The sequence below is a fragment of the Xenopus laevis genome, chromosome 2S (genome assembly GCF_017654675.1).
Source record: "Xenopus laevis strain J_2021 chromosome 2S, Xenopus_laevis_v10.1, whole genome shotgun sequence".
Lineage (NCBI taxonomy): Eukaryota > Metazoa > Chordata > Amphibia > Anura > Pipidae > Xenopus > Xenopus laevis.
Window position 1 is genome coordinate 130,207,862 of NC_054374.1, and position 14,330 is coordinate 130,222,191.

General features: G+C 46.6%; 1 protein-coding gene across 1 annotated transcript in view; it reads left to right on the forward strand.

Moving 5' to 3' along the window:
- The window catches only part of LOC108709843 (protein kinase C delta type), a 37,675-nt gene continuing 23,345 nt past the window's right edge, over positions 1 to 14,330 (forward strand). The window contains exons 1-3 of the mRNA XM_018250038.2: positions 1 to 313; positions 705 to 833; positions 1,332 to 1,410. Of these exons, the coding sequence (XP_018105527.2) occupies positions 38 to 313; positions 705 to 833; positions 1,332 to 1,410 (484 nt within the window). The 5' untranslated portion in view covers positions 1 to 37. The remainder of the gene's footprint in view (positions 314 to 704; positions 834 to 1,331; positions 1,411 to 14,330) is intronic.

The following is a 14,330-nucleotide window of genomic DNA, read 5'->3' on the forward strand; positions in this document are numbered from 1 at the left end:
ATTCCCAAAGCAAATGATGTAATGAGCAACTGAATCAATGTATGAAGGTTTAGAGGCACAACCATGTTCTAGAAGTAATTCATATTTTATTAACTGGTATACTTTCTTATTTCTTTGTAAGGTCCTGGACATGAAGGCCTATGATGTTGGAGCAGATTGGTGGTCGCTCGGGATTGTCATCTGTAAAATGGCCAGCAAAACAGATCCTTTCTCCGATGGCTCCCACGGAGACAATTATGCATCATCTCTTTTTCAGGACGAGCCCATTTTTCCAGAAGGGCTTAGCTCAGATTTGGAAGATCTTCTGCGAAAGGTAAGGATTTTGAGAGGAGGTTCCTAGTCCTGTTATAACATATCTATTCCCAGGGACATAATGTTGTTCCTACAGTTCCAGCAGCAGCAGCCCTGATCCTGACATTCCCACTGATTGATTAGTTTACAATCTGAATATTATCTCCAGTACAGGAGAGTCCTTGAGTTACATACACCCGAATTACATACAACTCATACTTATTACAGTATGTCTAATTTAATAAGTAAATGTACCTGTTCCAACTTCAACTAAACTTCCAACTAAAATAGGATTTGGATAATTTTGTTTGGGTGACGGGTCCCCTTTAAGAACAAACCTACAGACCCTATCTCGTACATAACCCGGGGACTGCCTGTATTATATAAATACATTAACATACATCTTTTTTTAGCTCCTGGAGAAGGACCCTGAGAAACGACTAGGCTTCATGGAGAACGTTCGGAAACACCCAGTTTTTAATTCCATCGACTGGGAACAGCTGGAACGCCTGAAAGTACCACCCCCCATCCAGCCTGAAGAAGTAAGTACATGGCTTTTATATGATATAAAAATAGTTGTCATATGAATTTTTGCCATATATAATTTTGCCAGAAAAAGACAACCATCGAACAATCGTACGAATGGATCAACTAAAAAGACCAATTTGCCAAGAAAACAAAGGGGAGCTGCCTGCTTGGCCCTGCAAACATAGATAGATTGCACTGGGGCAAGATGTACGATCGTTCGAATCCCACTAACCACACAATCATTTTCGAAGGATTGGTCGGACTTCTCTAAAATCGGTCGTTCGGCAAGAAGAATCGTCGTGTCTATGGGGAGCTTAAGAAACCATACATATATAGCAAGGGACTTACAGTATATACATGGGTATAATAATATGCATTTACCAAATATGTTTTCAATATGATATTTAATCACTGAATGTATTCTTACATACGTTGCAGGTTTTTCGGCTAATCTTTAATGAAAAAATGTATTATTAAACTAAAGCTAAATATATATTTTTTCTCTATTGTAGTTGCCAACAAAGGATTTCCGCATCCATTTCAAGAAGCCATGGGTACCTTTGGAGCCTCAGGAGACCGAAAGTTATTCAAGTGATAAAGTAACTCTCACAGATTTTTCATATCTAAGCGACACCTGGGGCAGCTGAGCCATTTCCGGAGAGTGACCCCTCATTGGTTGCATCAGGACCTACTATTGGACCGACACCATCAACATCATTTAGCTCTGCAATTCTCTTCTGTCCAGCCTCAAGTCTTCAATACTGGACACACCTTTGATCAACCTCTGCTACAGGTCTTTAACTTTAGGCTTTTATAGTAAACCCTCGCTATCAGCCCCATCTCTTGCCTGTACCACTGGCCCCTATATATCTTTGGCCCATATCACTGGCCCCTGTTTTTGGCCATTACCACCAGCCCCTTTTCTGGCCCTTTCCACCGGCCCCCATCTCTGGCCCTTACCACTGGCCATTATCTTTTGGCTTTACAACCGGCGACTACTTTATGCCCCCATCTCGGCCCATACTACTCGCCCCTATTTCTGGCCCTTACCACAGGCTCCTATTTTTGGCCCCTACCACGACCCCTATTTTTTGTCCCATACCACCGGCCCCAATTCCTGGCTCCTACCAACGGCCCCTGTTTTTGGTCCCTACCACCGGCCACTAACTTTGGCCCATACCACCGGCTCCCATCTTTGGCACATACCACTAGCCCCTATTTTTGGCCCATACCACCGGCCTCTATTTTTGGCCCCTACCACTGACCCTAATTTCTGGCCCTCACCACCGGCCCCATCATTGGTCCATACCATCGGCCCTCATCATTGGCCCTTTCCACCGGCCACTACCGTTGACCCATACCACAGGCCCTCGTCTCTTGCCCATACCACCAGCTCTATTTTTGGCCCATATCACTGGCCCCCATCTTTGGCCCATACCACTGGCCCCCATTTTTGGCTCATACCACGGCCTCCATCTTTGGCCCATACCACCAGCCTCCATCTTTTGCCCATACCACCGGCCCCATCTTTTGCCCATACCACTGGCCCCATTTTTTTGGCCCATGTCACCGCCCCAATTTCTGGTCCTTACCACCGGCCCCCATCTTTGGCTAATACCACCTGCGACTACCTTTGGCCCTTACCACTGGCCACTAATTTTGGCCCATACCAACGGCCCCCGTCTTTGGCCCATACCACCGGCCCCCATCTTTGGCCCATACCACCGGCCCCCATCTTTGGCCCATACCACCGGCCCCCATCTTTGGCCCATACCACCGGCCCCCATCTTTTGCCCATACCACCGGCCCCCATCTTTTGCCCATACCACCGGCCCCCATCTTTTGCCCATACCACCGGCCCCCAACTTTTGTCCATACCACCGGCCTCCATCTTTTGCCCATACCACCGGCCCCATTTTTTTGCCCATACCACCAGCCTCCATTTTTTGCCCATACCACCGGCCCCATCTTTTGCCCACACCACCGGCCCAATTTTTTTGGCCCATGTCACCGGCCCCATTTTATGGTCTTTACCACCGTCCCCCACCTTTGGCTAATACCACCTGCCGCAAATTTTGGCCCATACCAACGGCCCCCATCTTTGGCCCATACCACCGGCCCCCATTTTTGGCCCATACCACCGGCCCCCATCTTTGGCTCATACCACCGGCCCCCATCTTTGGCCCATACCACCGGCCCCCATCTTTGGCCCATACCACCTGCCCCCAACTTTTGTCCATACCACCGGCCTCCATTTTTTGCCCATACCACCGGCCCCATTTTTTGCCCATACCACCCGCCCCATCTTTTGCCCACACCACCGGCCCAATTTTTTTGGCCCATGTCACCGGCCCCATTTTCTGGTCCTTACCACCGGCCCCCACTTTTGGCTAATACCACCTGCCACAAATTTTGGCCCATACCACCGGCCCCCATTTTTGGCCCATATCACCGGCCCCAAATTTCTGGCCTTTACCACCGGTCCCCATTTTTGGCTAATACCACCTGCCCTACCTTTGGCCCTTACCACCGGCCACTAACATTGGCCCATATCACTGGCCCCCATCTTTGGCCCATACCACCGGCCTCCATGTTTGGCCCATACCAGCAGCCTCCATCTTTTGCCCATACCACCGGCCCCATCTTTTGCCCATACCACTGGCCCCATTTTTTTGGCCCATGTCACCGGCCCCAATTTTTGGCCCATACCACCGGCCCCCATCTTTGGCTAATACCACCTGCCACTAATTTTGGCCCATACCAACGGCCCCCATCTTTGGCCCATACCACCGGCCCCCATTTTTAGCCCATACCACCGGCCCCCATCTTTGGCCCATACCACCGGCCCCCAATTTTTGTCCATACCACCGGCCTCCATCTTTTGCCCATACCACCGGCCCCATTTTTTTGCCAATACCACCAGCCCCTATCTTTTGCCCATACCACCGGCCCCATCTTTTGCCCACACCACCGGCCCAATTTTTTTGGCCCATGTCACCGGCCCCATTTTCTGGTCCTTACCACCGGCCCCCACCTTTGGCTAATACCACCTGCCACAAATTTTGGCCCATACCAACGGCCCCCATCTTTGGCCCATACCACCGGCCCCCATCTTTGGCCCATACCACCGGCCCCCATCTTTGGCCCATACCACCGGCCCCCATTTTTGGCCCATACCACCGGCCCCCATCTTTGGCCCATACCACCGGCCCCCATCTTTTGCCCATACCACCGGCCCCATTTTTTGGCCCATATCACCGGCCCCAAATTTTTGGCCTTTACCACCGGCCCCCATCTTTGGCTAATACCACCTGCCCTACCTTTGGCCCTTACCACCGGCCACTAACATTGGCCCATATCACTGGCGCCCATCTTTGGCCCATACCACTGGCCCCCATCTTTGGCCCATACCACCAGCCTCCATCTTTTGCCCATACCACCGGCCCCATCTTTTGCCCATACCACTGGCCCCATTTTTTTGGCCCATGTCACCGGCCCCAATTTTTGGCCCATACCACCGGCCCCCATCTTTTGCCCATACCACCGGCCCCCATCTTTTGCCCATACCACCGGCCTCCATCTTTTGCCCATACCACCGGCCCCCATCTTTTGCCCATACCACCGGCCCCATTTTTTTGCCCATACCACCAGCCTCCATTTTTTGCCCATACCACCGGCCCCATTTTTCTAGCCCATGTCACCGGCCCCATTTTCTGGTCCTTACCACCGGCCCCCACCTTTGGCTAATACCACCTGCCACTAATTTTGGCCCATACCAACGGCCCCCATCTTTGGCCCATACCACCGGCCCCCATTTTTAGCCCATACCACTGGCCCCCATCTTTGGCCCATACCACCGGCCCCCGTTTTTAGCCCATACCACCGGCCCCATCTTTGGCCCATACCACCGGCCCCCAACTTTTGTCCATACCACCGGCCTCCATCTTTTGCCCATACCACCGGCCCCATTTTTTTGCCAATACCACCAGCCCCTATCTTTTGCCCATACCACCAGCCCCATCTTTTGCCCACACCACCGGCCCAATTTTTTTGGCCCATGTCACCGGCCCCATTTTCTGGTCCTTACCACCGGCCCCCACTTTTGGCTAATACCACCTGCCACAAATTTTGGCCCATACCAACGGCCCCCATCTTTGGCCCATACCACCGGCCCCCATTTTTGGCCCATACCACCGGCCCCCATCTTTGGCCCATACCACCGGCCCCCATCTTTGGCCCATACCACCGGCCCCCATTTTTGGCCCATACCACCGGCCCCCATCTTTGGCCCATACCACCGGCCCCCATCTTTGGCCCATACCACCGGCCCCCATCTTTTGCCCATATCACCGGCCCCAAATTTTTGGCCTTTACCACCGGCCCCCATCTTTGGCTAATACCACCTGCCCTACCTTTGGCCCTTACCACCGGCCACTAACATTGGCCCATATCACTGGCGCCCATCTTTGGCCCATACCACTGGCCCCCATCTTTGGCCCATACCACCAGCCTCCATCTTTTGCCCATACCACCGGCCCCATCTTTTGCCCATACCACTGGCCCCATTTTTTTGGCCCATGTCACCGGCCCCAATTTTTGGCCCATACCACCGGCCCCCATCTTTGGCCCATACCACCGGCCCCCATCTTTTGCCCATACCACCGGCCTCAATCTTTTGCCCATACCACCGGCCCCCATCTTTTGCCCATACCACCGGCCCCATTTTTTTGCCCATACCACCAGCCTCCATTTTTTGCCCATACCACCGGCCCCATTTTTCTAGCCCATGTCACCGGCCCCATTTTCTGGTCCTTACCACCGGCCCCCACCTTTGGCTAATACCACCTGCCACTAATTTTGGCCCATACCAACGGCCCTCATCTTTGGCCCATACCACCGGCCCCCATTTTTAGCCCATACCACTGGCCCCCATCTTTGGCCCATACCACCGGCCCCCGTTTTTAGCCCATACCACCGGCCCCCATCTTTGGCCCATACCACCGGCCCCCAACTTTTGTCCATACCACCGGCCTCCATCTTTTGCCCATACCACCGGCCCCATTTTTTTTCCAATACCACCAGCCCCTATCTTTTGCCCATACCACCGGCCCCATCTTTTGCCCACACCACCGGCCCAATTTTTTTGGCCCATGTCACCGGCCCCATTTTCTGGTCCTTACCACCGGCCCCCACCTTTGGCTAATACCACCTGCCACAAATTTTGGCCCATACCAACGGCCCCCATCTTTGGCCCATACCACCGGCCCCCATTTTTGGCCCATACCACCGGCCCCCATCTTTGGCCCATACCACCGGCCCCCATCTTTGGCCCATACCACCGGCCCCCATTTTTGGCCCATACCACCGGCCCCCATCTTTGGCCCATACCACCGGCCCCCATCTTTGGCCCATACCACCGGCCCCCATCTTTTGCCCATACCACCGGCCCCATTTTTTGGCCCATATCACCGGCCCCAAATTTTTGGCCTTTACCACCGGCCCCCATTTTTGGCTAATACCACCTGCCCTACCTTTGGCCCTTACCACCGGCCACTAACATTGGCCCATATCACTGGCGCCCATCTTTGGCCCATACCACTGGCCCCCATCTTTGGCCCATACCACCGGCTTCCATCTTTGGCCCATACCACCAGCCTCCATCTTTTGCCCATACCACCGGCCCCATCTTTTGCCCATACCACTGGCCCCATTTTTTTGGCCCATGTCACCGGCCCCAATTGTTGGCCCATACCACCGGCCCCCATCTTTGGCCCATACCACCGGCCCCCATCTTTTGCCCATACCACCGGCCTCCATCTTTTGCCCATACCACCGGCCCCCATCTTTTGCCCATACCACCGGCCCCATTTTTTTGCCCATACCACCAGCCTCCATTTTTTGCCCATACCACCGGCCCCATTTTTCTAGCCCATGTCACCGGCCCCATTTTCTGGTCCTTACCACCGGCCCCCACCTTTGGCTAATACCACCTGCCACTAATTTTGGCCCATACCAACGGCCCCCATCTTTGGCCCATACCACCGGCCCCCATTTTAGCCCATACCACTGGCCCCCATCTTTGGCCCATACCACCGGCCCCCATTTTTGGCCCATACCACCGGCCCCCATCTTTTGCCCATACCACCGGCCCCCATCTTTTGCTCATACCACCGGCCCCATTTTTTGGCCCATATCACTGGACCCAAATTTCTGGCCTTTACCACCGGCCCCCCACCTTTGTCTAATACCACCTGCCACTACATTTGGCCCTTACCACCGGCCCCAGTCTGTGGCCCTAACACACCAGCCACTATCTTTAGTCCCATACTACCAGCCATAACCTTTGGTCCTTAGCACTGGCCACTACATTTGGCCCTAACCACCAGCACTGTTTTTTGCTCTTAACACTGACCCCATCTATGGCCTTTATCACCAGCCACTATATTGGCCCATACCACCAGCCACTACCTATAGTCTTTATCACCATCACTTTTAGTCCATTCCATTGTCCCTTATTTATGTCCCTTACCACTGTCCCCATACCACCAGTACCCTGTCCTCAAGCGCAGTCATCAAGCACTCAACACCTTTGGTTATTTCTGATACATTTGGCTAAAGGATATAACTAAAGGACTCTCAATTAATAATAGAATAGAATTAGAGATTTATTGTATAGCATAAGGAACACTATAGAATTCAACACAAGTAACACATAAAATGACTAGAGGATAGGATGCCAGAGCATTAATACATTACATACATCACTGATCCAGGGACTAGCCAACTGCCAAATTGCAGTCAGGAAGGAATTTTTTCCCATCTGAGCCACATTGGAAACAGATGGTTTTTTTTTCCTTCCTCTGGATCAATTAATGGGAATTGTATGAGCAAAGGATTGAACTGCACAGACACGAGTCTCTTTTCAACCTTTGCTGCAGTGTTACTATGTAGTGGGCAGGATGAAAGATTTATAATCAATAAGATAGCAGAATATAGGAAGCAGAAAGCACAGGTACCATACATCAGGTAACACAAGATACACTAACACAATGACAGTGTAGGATAAATAGGATAGAACAAGATATGGACAGGGAAACAGGGTCAATAAGCTATGTAGAACATAGAGATAGGGTATGTTAGATAGGGAGTAATGGTAGTGAGGGAGTCAGGAAGGATTTTTTCCCCATCTGAGCCATACTGGAGACAGATGGGGTTTTTTGCCTTCCTACAATAGAGTTATAGGATAGAGTTAGGTAGGGACCTGCTCAGAGAGTCTACCTTGACGTGGTGGCAGGCTTGATATCTTTTGGCCAAATCTATTTAATGGTACTACTAAATTAGCAGAATGAATATGTGCAGCCATTCAGTTGTACAGCACTGTATGATTTCTTATGGGGGCTTAGACTACAGGTGGACAGATCCGATCAGCCCCTGATTGTTATCATTTTATTCAAAGTTGTACAAACCAAAAATGCTGCCAAAAGAGCTCCTTAACATATTACTTTATTTATTATGTGACACTATTTGCATATATTTATATACATATGAAAGTCCTACAATAGAAATAGGAGTGTGGCATTTTCTTTTGAGTAATTGTAACACGCCCCTACGTTTTTTAAGATATAATAACTTGTATTCAAGTTAGCTGGTCTGTAAAAAGAAAATTAGTGAATGTTTGTACCTGCCCTTCTGTGTTATTTTCCATGCCAAAGCCAGACTCACAGAAAGCATTAAGACATGTGCCAAGCACATACCTCTTCTTTCGCCTACCCCTGGTCCAGACCCATGTCCCCCCACCTGCACTTCACTCCATCATGTTTCCCCATCATTCACATCGGCACATCAGTTGCAGGGGTTCAAGAGCTGGGGAGAGGAGAAGAGAAATTTTAAATCATATCATAAACATATATTTCATGGATCTTCTCCTTCTACATCTGTTATATACGGTAATTCTGGTATGTCTGCTTAAGCCAAACTGGAATCATACTTATTAAGGATTACTTCTTGCATCACCAAAAAAAAAAAATCAGGTGACTCTTTTGCATTTAAAATGTTTAAGTCTGAGTTTCCACATACTGTATTTTGTTTCATTCTTAATATAACTCATAACGTTATGTGGAACCTACCCTCCCAGCCGCTGTCTTACCTTTGGCCAGGGAAGGGGGATGCAGGTAGCCGAGGCGGGGAAGGGTGTGGAGTGTGGATGGACACAGGGCAGGAGGGTGGTTGGGGATTGTAGTGCATCTGGCCCCTCTGAACATTATTTTGCAGGGGGGGCCTACAAGAAAGAACCCCCTGGGCTGGTACATTTTTTTTATAGAAAGGCGTATGGGCCCAGAGCAGGTTAGTGTTTTATGCTTTTTTATGTCCCCCCTATCAAATTCCCAATTCAACCTGGTAAGGTAGATCCTATGAATGTGTCTAGCAGTGAGCCAGCGTTCATTTTAGCAACACTTAAACCCATTGAGAATTCCATGCAGATATGAGAAATGCCATGGGAATCAACAAGGAATGAACATAGAAACCAGCACAGACATTATCATGAACAAAGTCTGTGGTACTGATATATGTGTAGTTTTGTATGGCTTAATGTTGGGCACAAATGACTACTGCATGTTAATCTTGAGTACAAAATATTTTATTGTGGAATTTCAGTTGCACCTCTGCACTTTCTGTCTCCTGTAGTCTAGTACTTCAGTCCACTGTCCGTAGAACTATCTTCCAGCAAGGGACTGATGGAGAATGACAGGTTAAGGCAGAGCTTCTGAAACATTTGCAAATGTGCTTCCATTTTCAACTCCCTTTGAGGTGCAACATTTGGTCAGGGCAACTCTTAAGTCATAATTATTAGGAACATTTTAAAACTCTGCTTTATCAGCAATTCAGTCATCGCTTCTAGAATGTTTAGGAAACAAATAGGTGTTCACCCCCAAATGTCTCAATAATTGCCCACCAGTCTAGATTCCAAGTGTCTCTATGAGAGTGTATACATATTGTCCACAAATCTCATGTTAAGTAGCCTTCAAGATGGACTCCAATGGTGGCTAGACCTTAAGTTTGGGAGTCACAGGATTAGGTTTTAGTTTATGAGAAACAATAACATTTGTTATACTACAATAATGGTGGTTGGGCACTCAAGATTACTGAGGGATGTGGAATCAGCTTATTAGAGCAGAAAATAAATCTGGATCACATTACCAATTTGCACCAGGAAAATATTTTGGGTCAATAAACAGTTATATGTTCAAATGACAGTTCCCCATCGGGTTTTGAGTATTATCTAAATTAGCCATAAATCATCCCCTCAATGTTAAACTGGTGAGTAATATCTGAAGCCAAAGCCGTCCATTTATTAGATTTAGGTTAATAAAGGTTTTTGGAATTTTTAGGGAGTTCGTCAGAACTTGTGGATTGTGGGAAGAAAAGGGACAGATAAATACATGTGCCCATTACATCAGCTTATATTACAGACAAACCTGCTGAATAATTTGTGACACCCCTAAGTTTAGCTTCTCAACAGCTGCTCAGAGGCCAAGGAGCATGTGAGTGTCGCAGACACTTTCCAAGATGGTGACCCACTATAAGGCTGATTTGTAATTAATACAGATAATTACTACATTACAGCACAGAAATCTGTGCAATTAGCATCAGAATTTAATAATCAGCCCTGTAACATCAGTTTATACTTCAGGCCAACCTTATTTTCTGCTTAATAATTTGCGACAGTGTCGGTCTGGCCCACTTGGATACCAGGAAAAGTCCCGGTGGGCCCAGGTGTCAGCTTCTCAACAGCTGCTCAGAGCCCACTGAGCATGTGAGTGTCACAGACACTTTCCAAGATGGTGACCCCCTGTGACAAGTTTGAAGTCCTGGATCATTGCTGCTATTGAGAAGCTGAAACTTTAGGCCGGTACAATAAGTTCAGTATATAATATAGGACATTTTTAGCCACATTCATTTTTAGGGTTTAGTTCTCCTTTATTTGCATTACAGGCATATAGGTAAAAATAAATATAAAGAACACATTTTTTTCTTATATTTATAATTTATACTTGTACTAATAAACGGAAATTGAGTTAAAAATAGTATTTAGTACGCAATATGAATTTTCAGCACTAGGTGGCATTAGTTTCCAAGATATAACTGTACCTTGCATGAAAAGATATTTAATAGTCACCTTTAATTACTAATCTTGCATATTTTTCAGATATAGATGTTCACCCCTTTATTACATTGATGAACATCTGTCCTTTTTTGAAAGAGCGTGATACTATGTCTCCGTTTTACTGACCAGCTGCACATGTTATTGTCATCATCTCCTGTATCAATTCCCTGAGTGCTGCTCTACATCTTGCCCCGCCCATGGGCACACAGCAACTTATCATGGATATATATATATATTCATTTTTCATCCTACATGAGATAGATCAAAGCATATTGCTGGTTGCTTGGTATGGATTACTGCACTGCAGCAAACATGTATAGTTAAAGGAAAACTATGTCCCCAACATTAATACTTAAAGGAGAATTCAACCCTGTAATAAAAAACACATACCCCCCACCCCACGGTGCCTGAATCTGCACTATGGGGTAAGTATAAAGTGTGGGGCATTTCCCCGGGGGACAGTTAGGCTGGGGGGAGGAGGGAGGGGGGTCTACGTGGGGTGGGGGGTAGGGTTTTTTTATTACAGGGTTGAATTCTCCTTTAAGCGTAGGATAATTTATATCATATTAAGTGACATATTAAAGAATCTGGGCTACAGAACTCGCCTATCTTGAATAATCTCTGATCCTCAGCACATTTATTCTATACTGATCTATATCGTAACTACAGTCAGGTGATTCAGAGTTTTAACCTTGAAAGCAAGTAAAGGTGGCCATACACTATAAGATCCGCTCGTTTGGCGACAGTCACCAAATGAGCGGATCTTTTCACCCGATATGCCACTAACGGCAAGGTTATATCGGGGGTAATCTGAACGTTCGGCCCTATGACCGAAGGATCGGATTACGGCAAGCGCAATGGGCTCCAACGTGTCGGTCAGGAGAAAAATCAAACCTTCCCGGTCTATATCGTGTCCAGATACCAATCGAAAAGACCCGTCGGAAGCCTCCATACACGGGCAGATTAGCTGTCAAATTGGTCTAAACGACGGATATCGGCAGCATTATCTGCCCGTGTATGACACCTTAAATTGCAGGTAAAACTTAGTCCCTGTGTTGAATGTATAATGAAGTAATAGAATTCCTAATGAATCAGATGAAAATTGAGCATAGGACTGGCCAGATTATGGCATGACTTTGACGTAGTTGGCCATCTTAAACATATTGCAATTTATGGACAAACAATCCCTGTTTTGTTTAAAGGGTAAGGTATTTTTAGTAGCTTAAGTCACAAAATGTCTCAATTTCTTAAATATATTGATAATGGGTTGAGTGCAGAGGACTCTTGTATTTGTGTGTGTGAATTTTTTGATCACAGCCTCATTGCACCCCCGCTTAATGGTTTAAAAATTATTGTTGAGCACAACTTTCCCTTGTTTGTTATAGTTTATACAGGAGCAGTGGCCAGCTCCAGCGCTCATCCCTGTTCCATAGCAGGAATAAGAAAGAATTACAAAAAAGGTTGACAACTCAATCCACCATTATCATTTTGGATTCTCTTTTCTTAAATGGCTTGAGTTACAACTTTCTGATGTAACTTTTGTAAAATATATTTACAGATTTTTAAACATTATTTCCTTTTTCTCTGTAATAATAAAACAGTATCCTGTACTTAATCCCAACTAAGATATAATTAATCCTTATTGGAAGCAAAACCAGCATATTGGGTTTATTTAATGTTTACATGATTTTCTAGTAAACTTAAGATGTGAAAATCCAAATTACGGAAATATCTGTTGTCCGGAAAACCCCAGGTCCGGAATATTCTGGATAACAGGTCCCATACCTGTACTATTTATTCTCATGCTGTATCTACTCTGATGCTGTGATTAAACTGTAAACATGCACAGAGTTGCAAATACAAGTAACCCTACATAAATAAAATATACTAAAGACAATATATAAAATAATATTCTGTTTAATTCAATGAGCTGTGTTTGAAATTAGATTTTTTAAAGCAGCATTTTAGAACTTTAATAAGATTGTAAGCTCTTTCAGACAGGACCCTCTTTGCCTCTTGTACTGGTTATCTGTTGAATTTTTGTACTGTATGTAGATTTGTATGTTCAGTGTATACCCCATTTATTGTACTATGCTCTGGAATATGTTGGTTCTTTATGTGTATCAATAATAATAGGTAATAATAATAATTAGTGGAACAGGCCCTGCATATGCAGAAATGAAAGGGAACTCCCACCTTCACATGACACTGCCATATAGGACACCCACTGAGATGATTAGAGACAAGATGTAGAACATTTTAGGAATCACATATGGAATACAATACAGCTGAAAAGTGTATTAATGGCCCTAAAAGGACACTTGGCTCATTAATGGAAAGATAAATCTGCAAACAACACGCATAATAGCAAGAGACATCAGTCTCTATGCTCTTTTTTTAAGCTCTTTTCTCTTTTCACAACATTTATGACTAGCTAATTATAACTGACTGCATTATAGACTGGGATACAACTAGTAAACTTTCTGAATTTATTTGTAAGACTCTTAGTGATGTCATCAATTATAAATTAAGTTTATTATGTCAGTTTTGTCACATGACTCACTAAAACGTGTGTATTGTAATAAATAAAGTACCCCTTGTTGGAATAAATATGAAGATATTAGATGCAGGGCCGGGCCACGCCGTCCAGGCGCCCCAGGCAACCCAGCCAGCCTTGGCGCCCCTTCCACCGTGCTCGCTGGAAGTACGTGCGCATGCTCGGTGACTGACCGGCACCCCTTTCCGGTATGCGTATGCTCTCCTCCTGTACGCGGACACATGCGCACAAACAGTACGCAGGACTGAAGAGGAGAGGAGCGCACTCAGCCGGACTAGGAGTAGGAAGCGTAGAAAGGTACGTGCCTGGCGCCCTCCAAGCTTTGTGCCCTAGGCACGTGCCTACTCTGCCTACCCCTAGTTCCGGCCCTGATTAGACGTAACCTCAGACTTTCATAACCTGTAAAAAAAAGCATGCGGCTGCTTTAATATGGTCATGGAACTCCTCTGTGACATATAATATTCTTATATTTTACAATAGGGGGTAAATTATTCACTATATTATAACATCAAATCAATAAGGTGCCACACTTACACTAGATCGCCTTTTGCAGCGTCGGGTGCACAGCTGTGTTCCTCTCTGCCCAAGAAAAAAACTCCACTGTAAAGCAATAATTCCAGCAGCACTCCGATGTGTGAATCAAAGATTATTTATTCATGCCATTAGCAGAGCCCTTTATCAAGCTAAATGCACTGTGTAACAACATACTTAAATAGGTGGTTTATGGGGAGGGGTTACACCCTGGTTCCCACCTCCCAGTGTGGGACACACTTCCCAGCATTCCCAGTG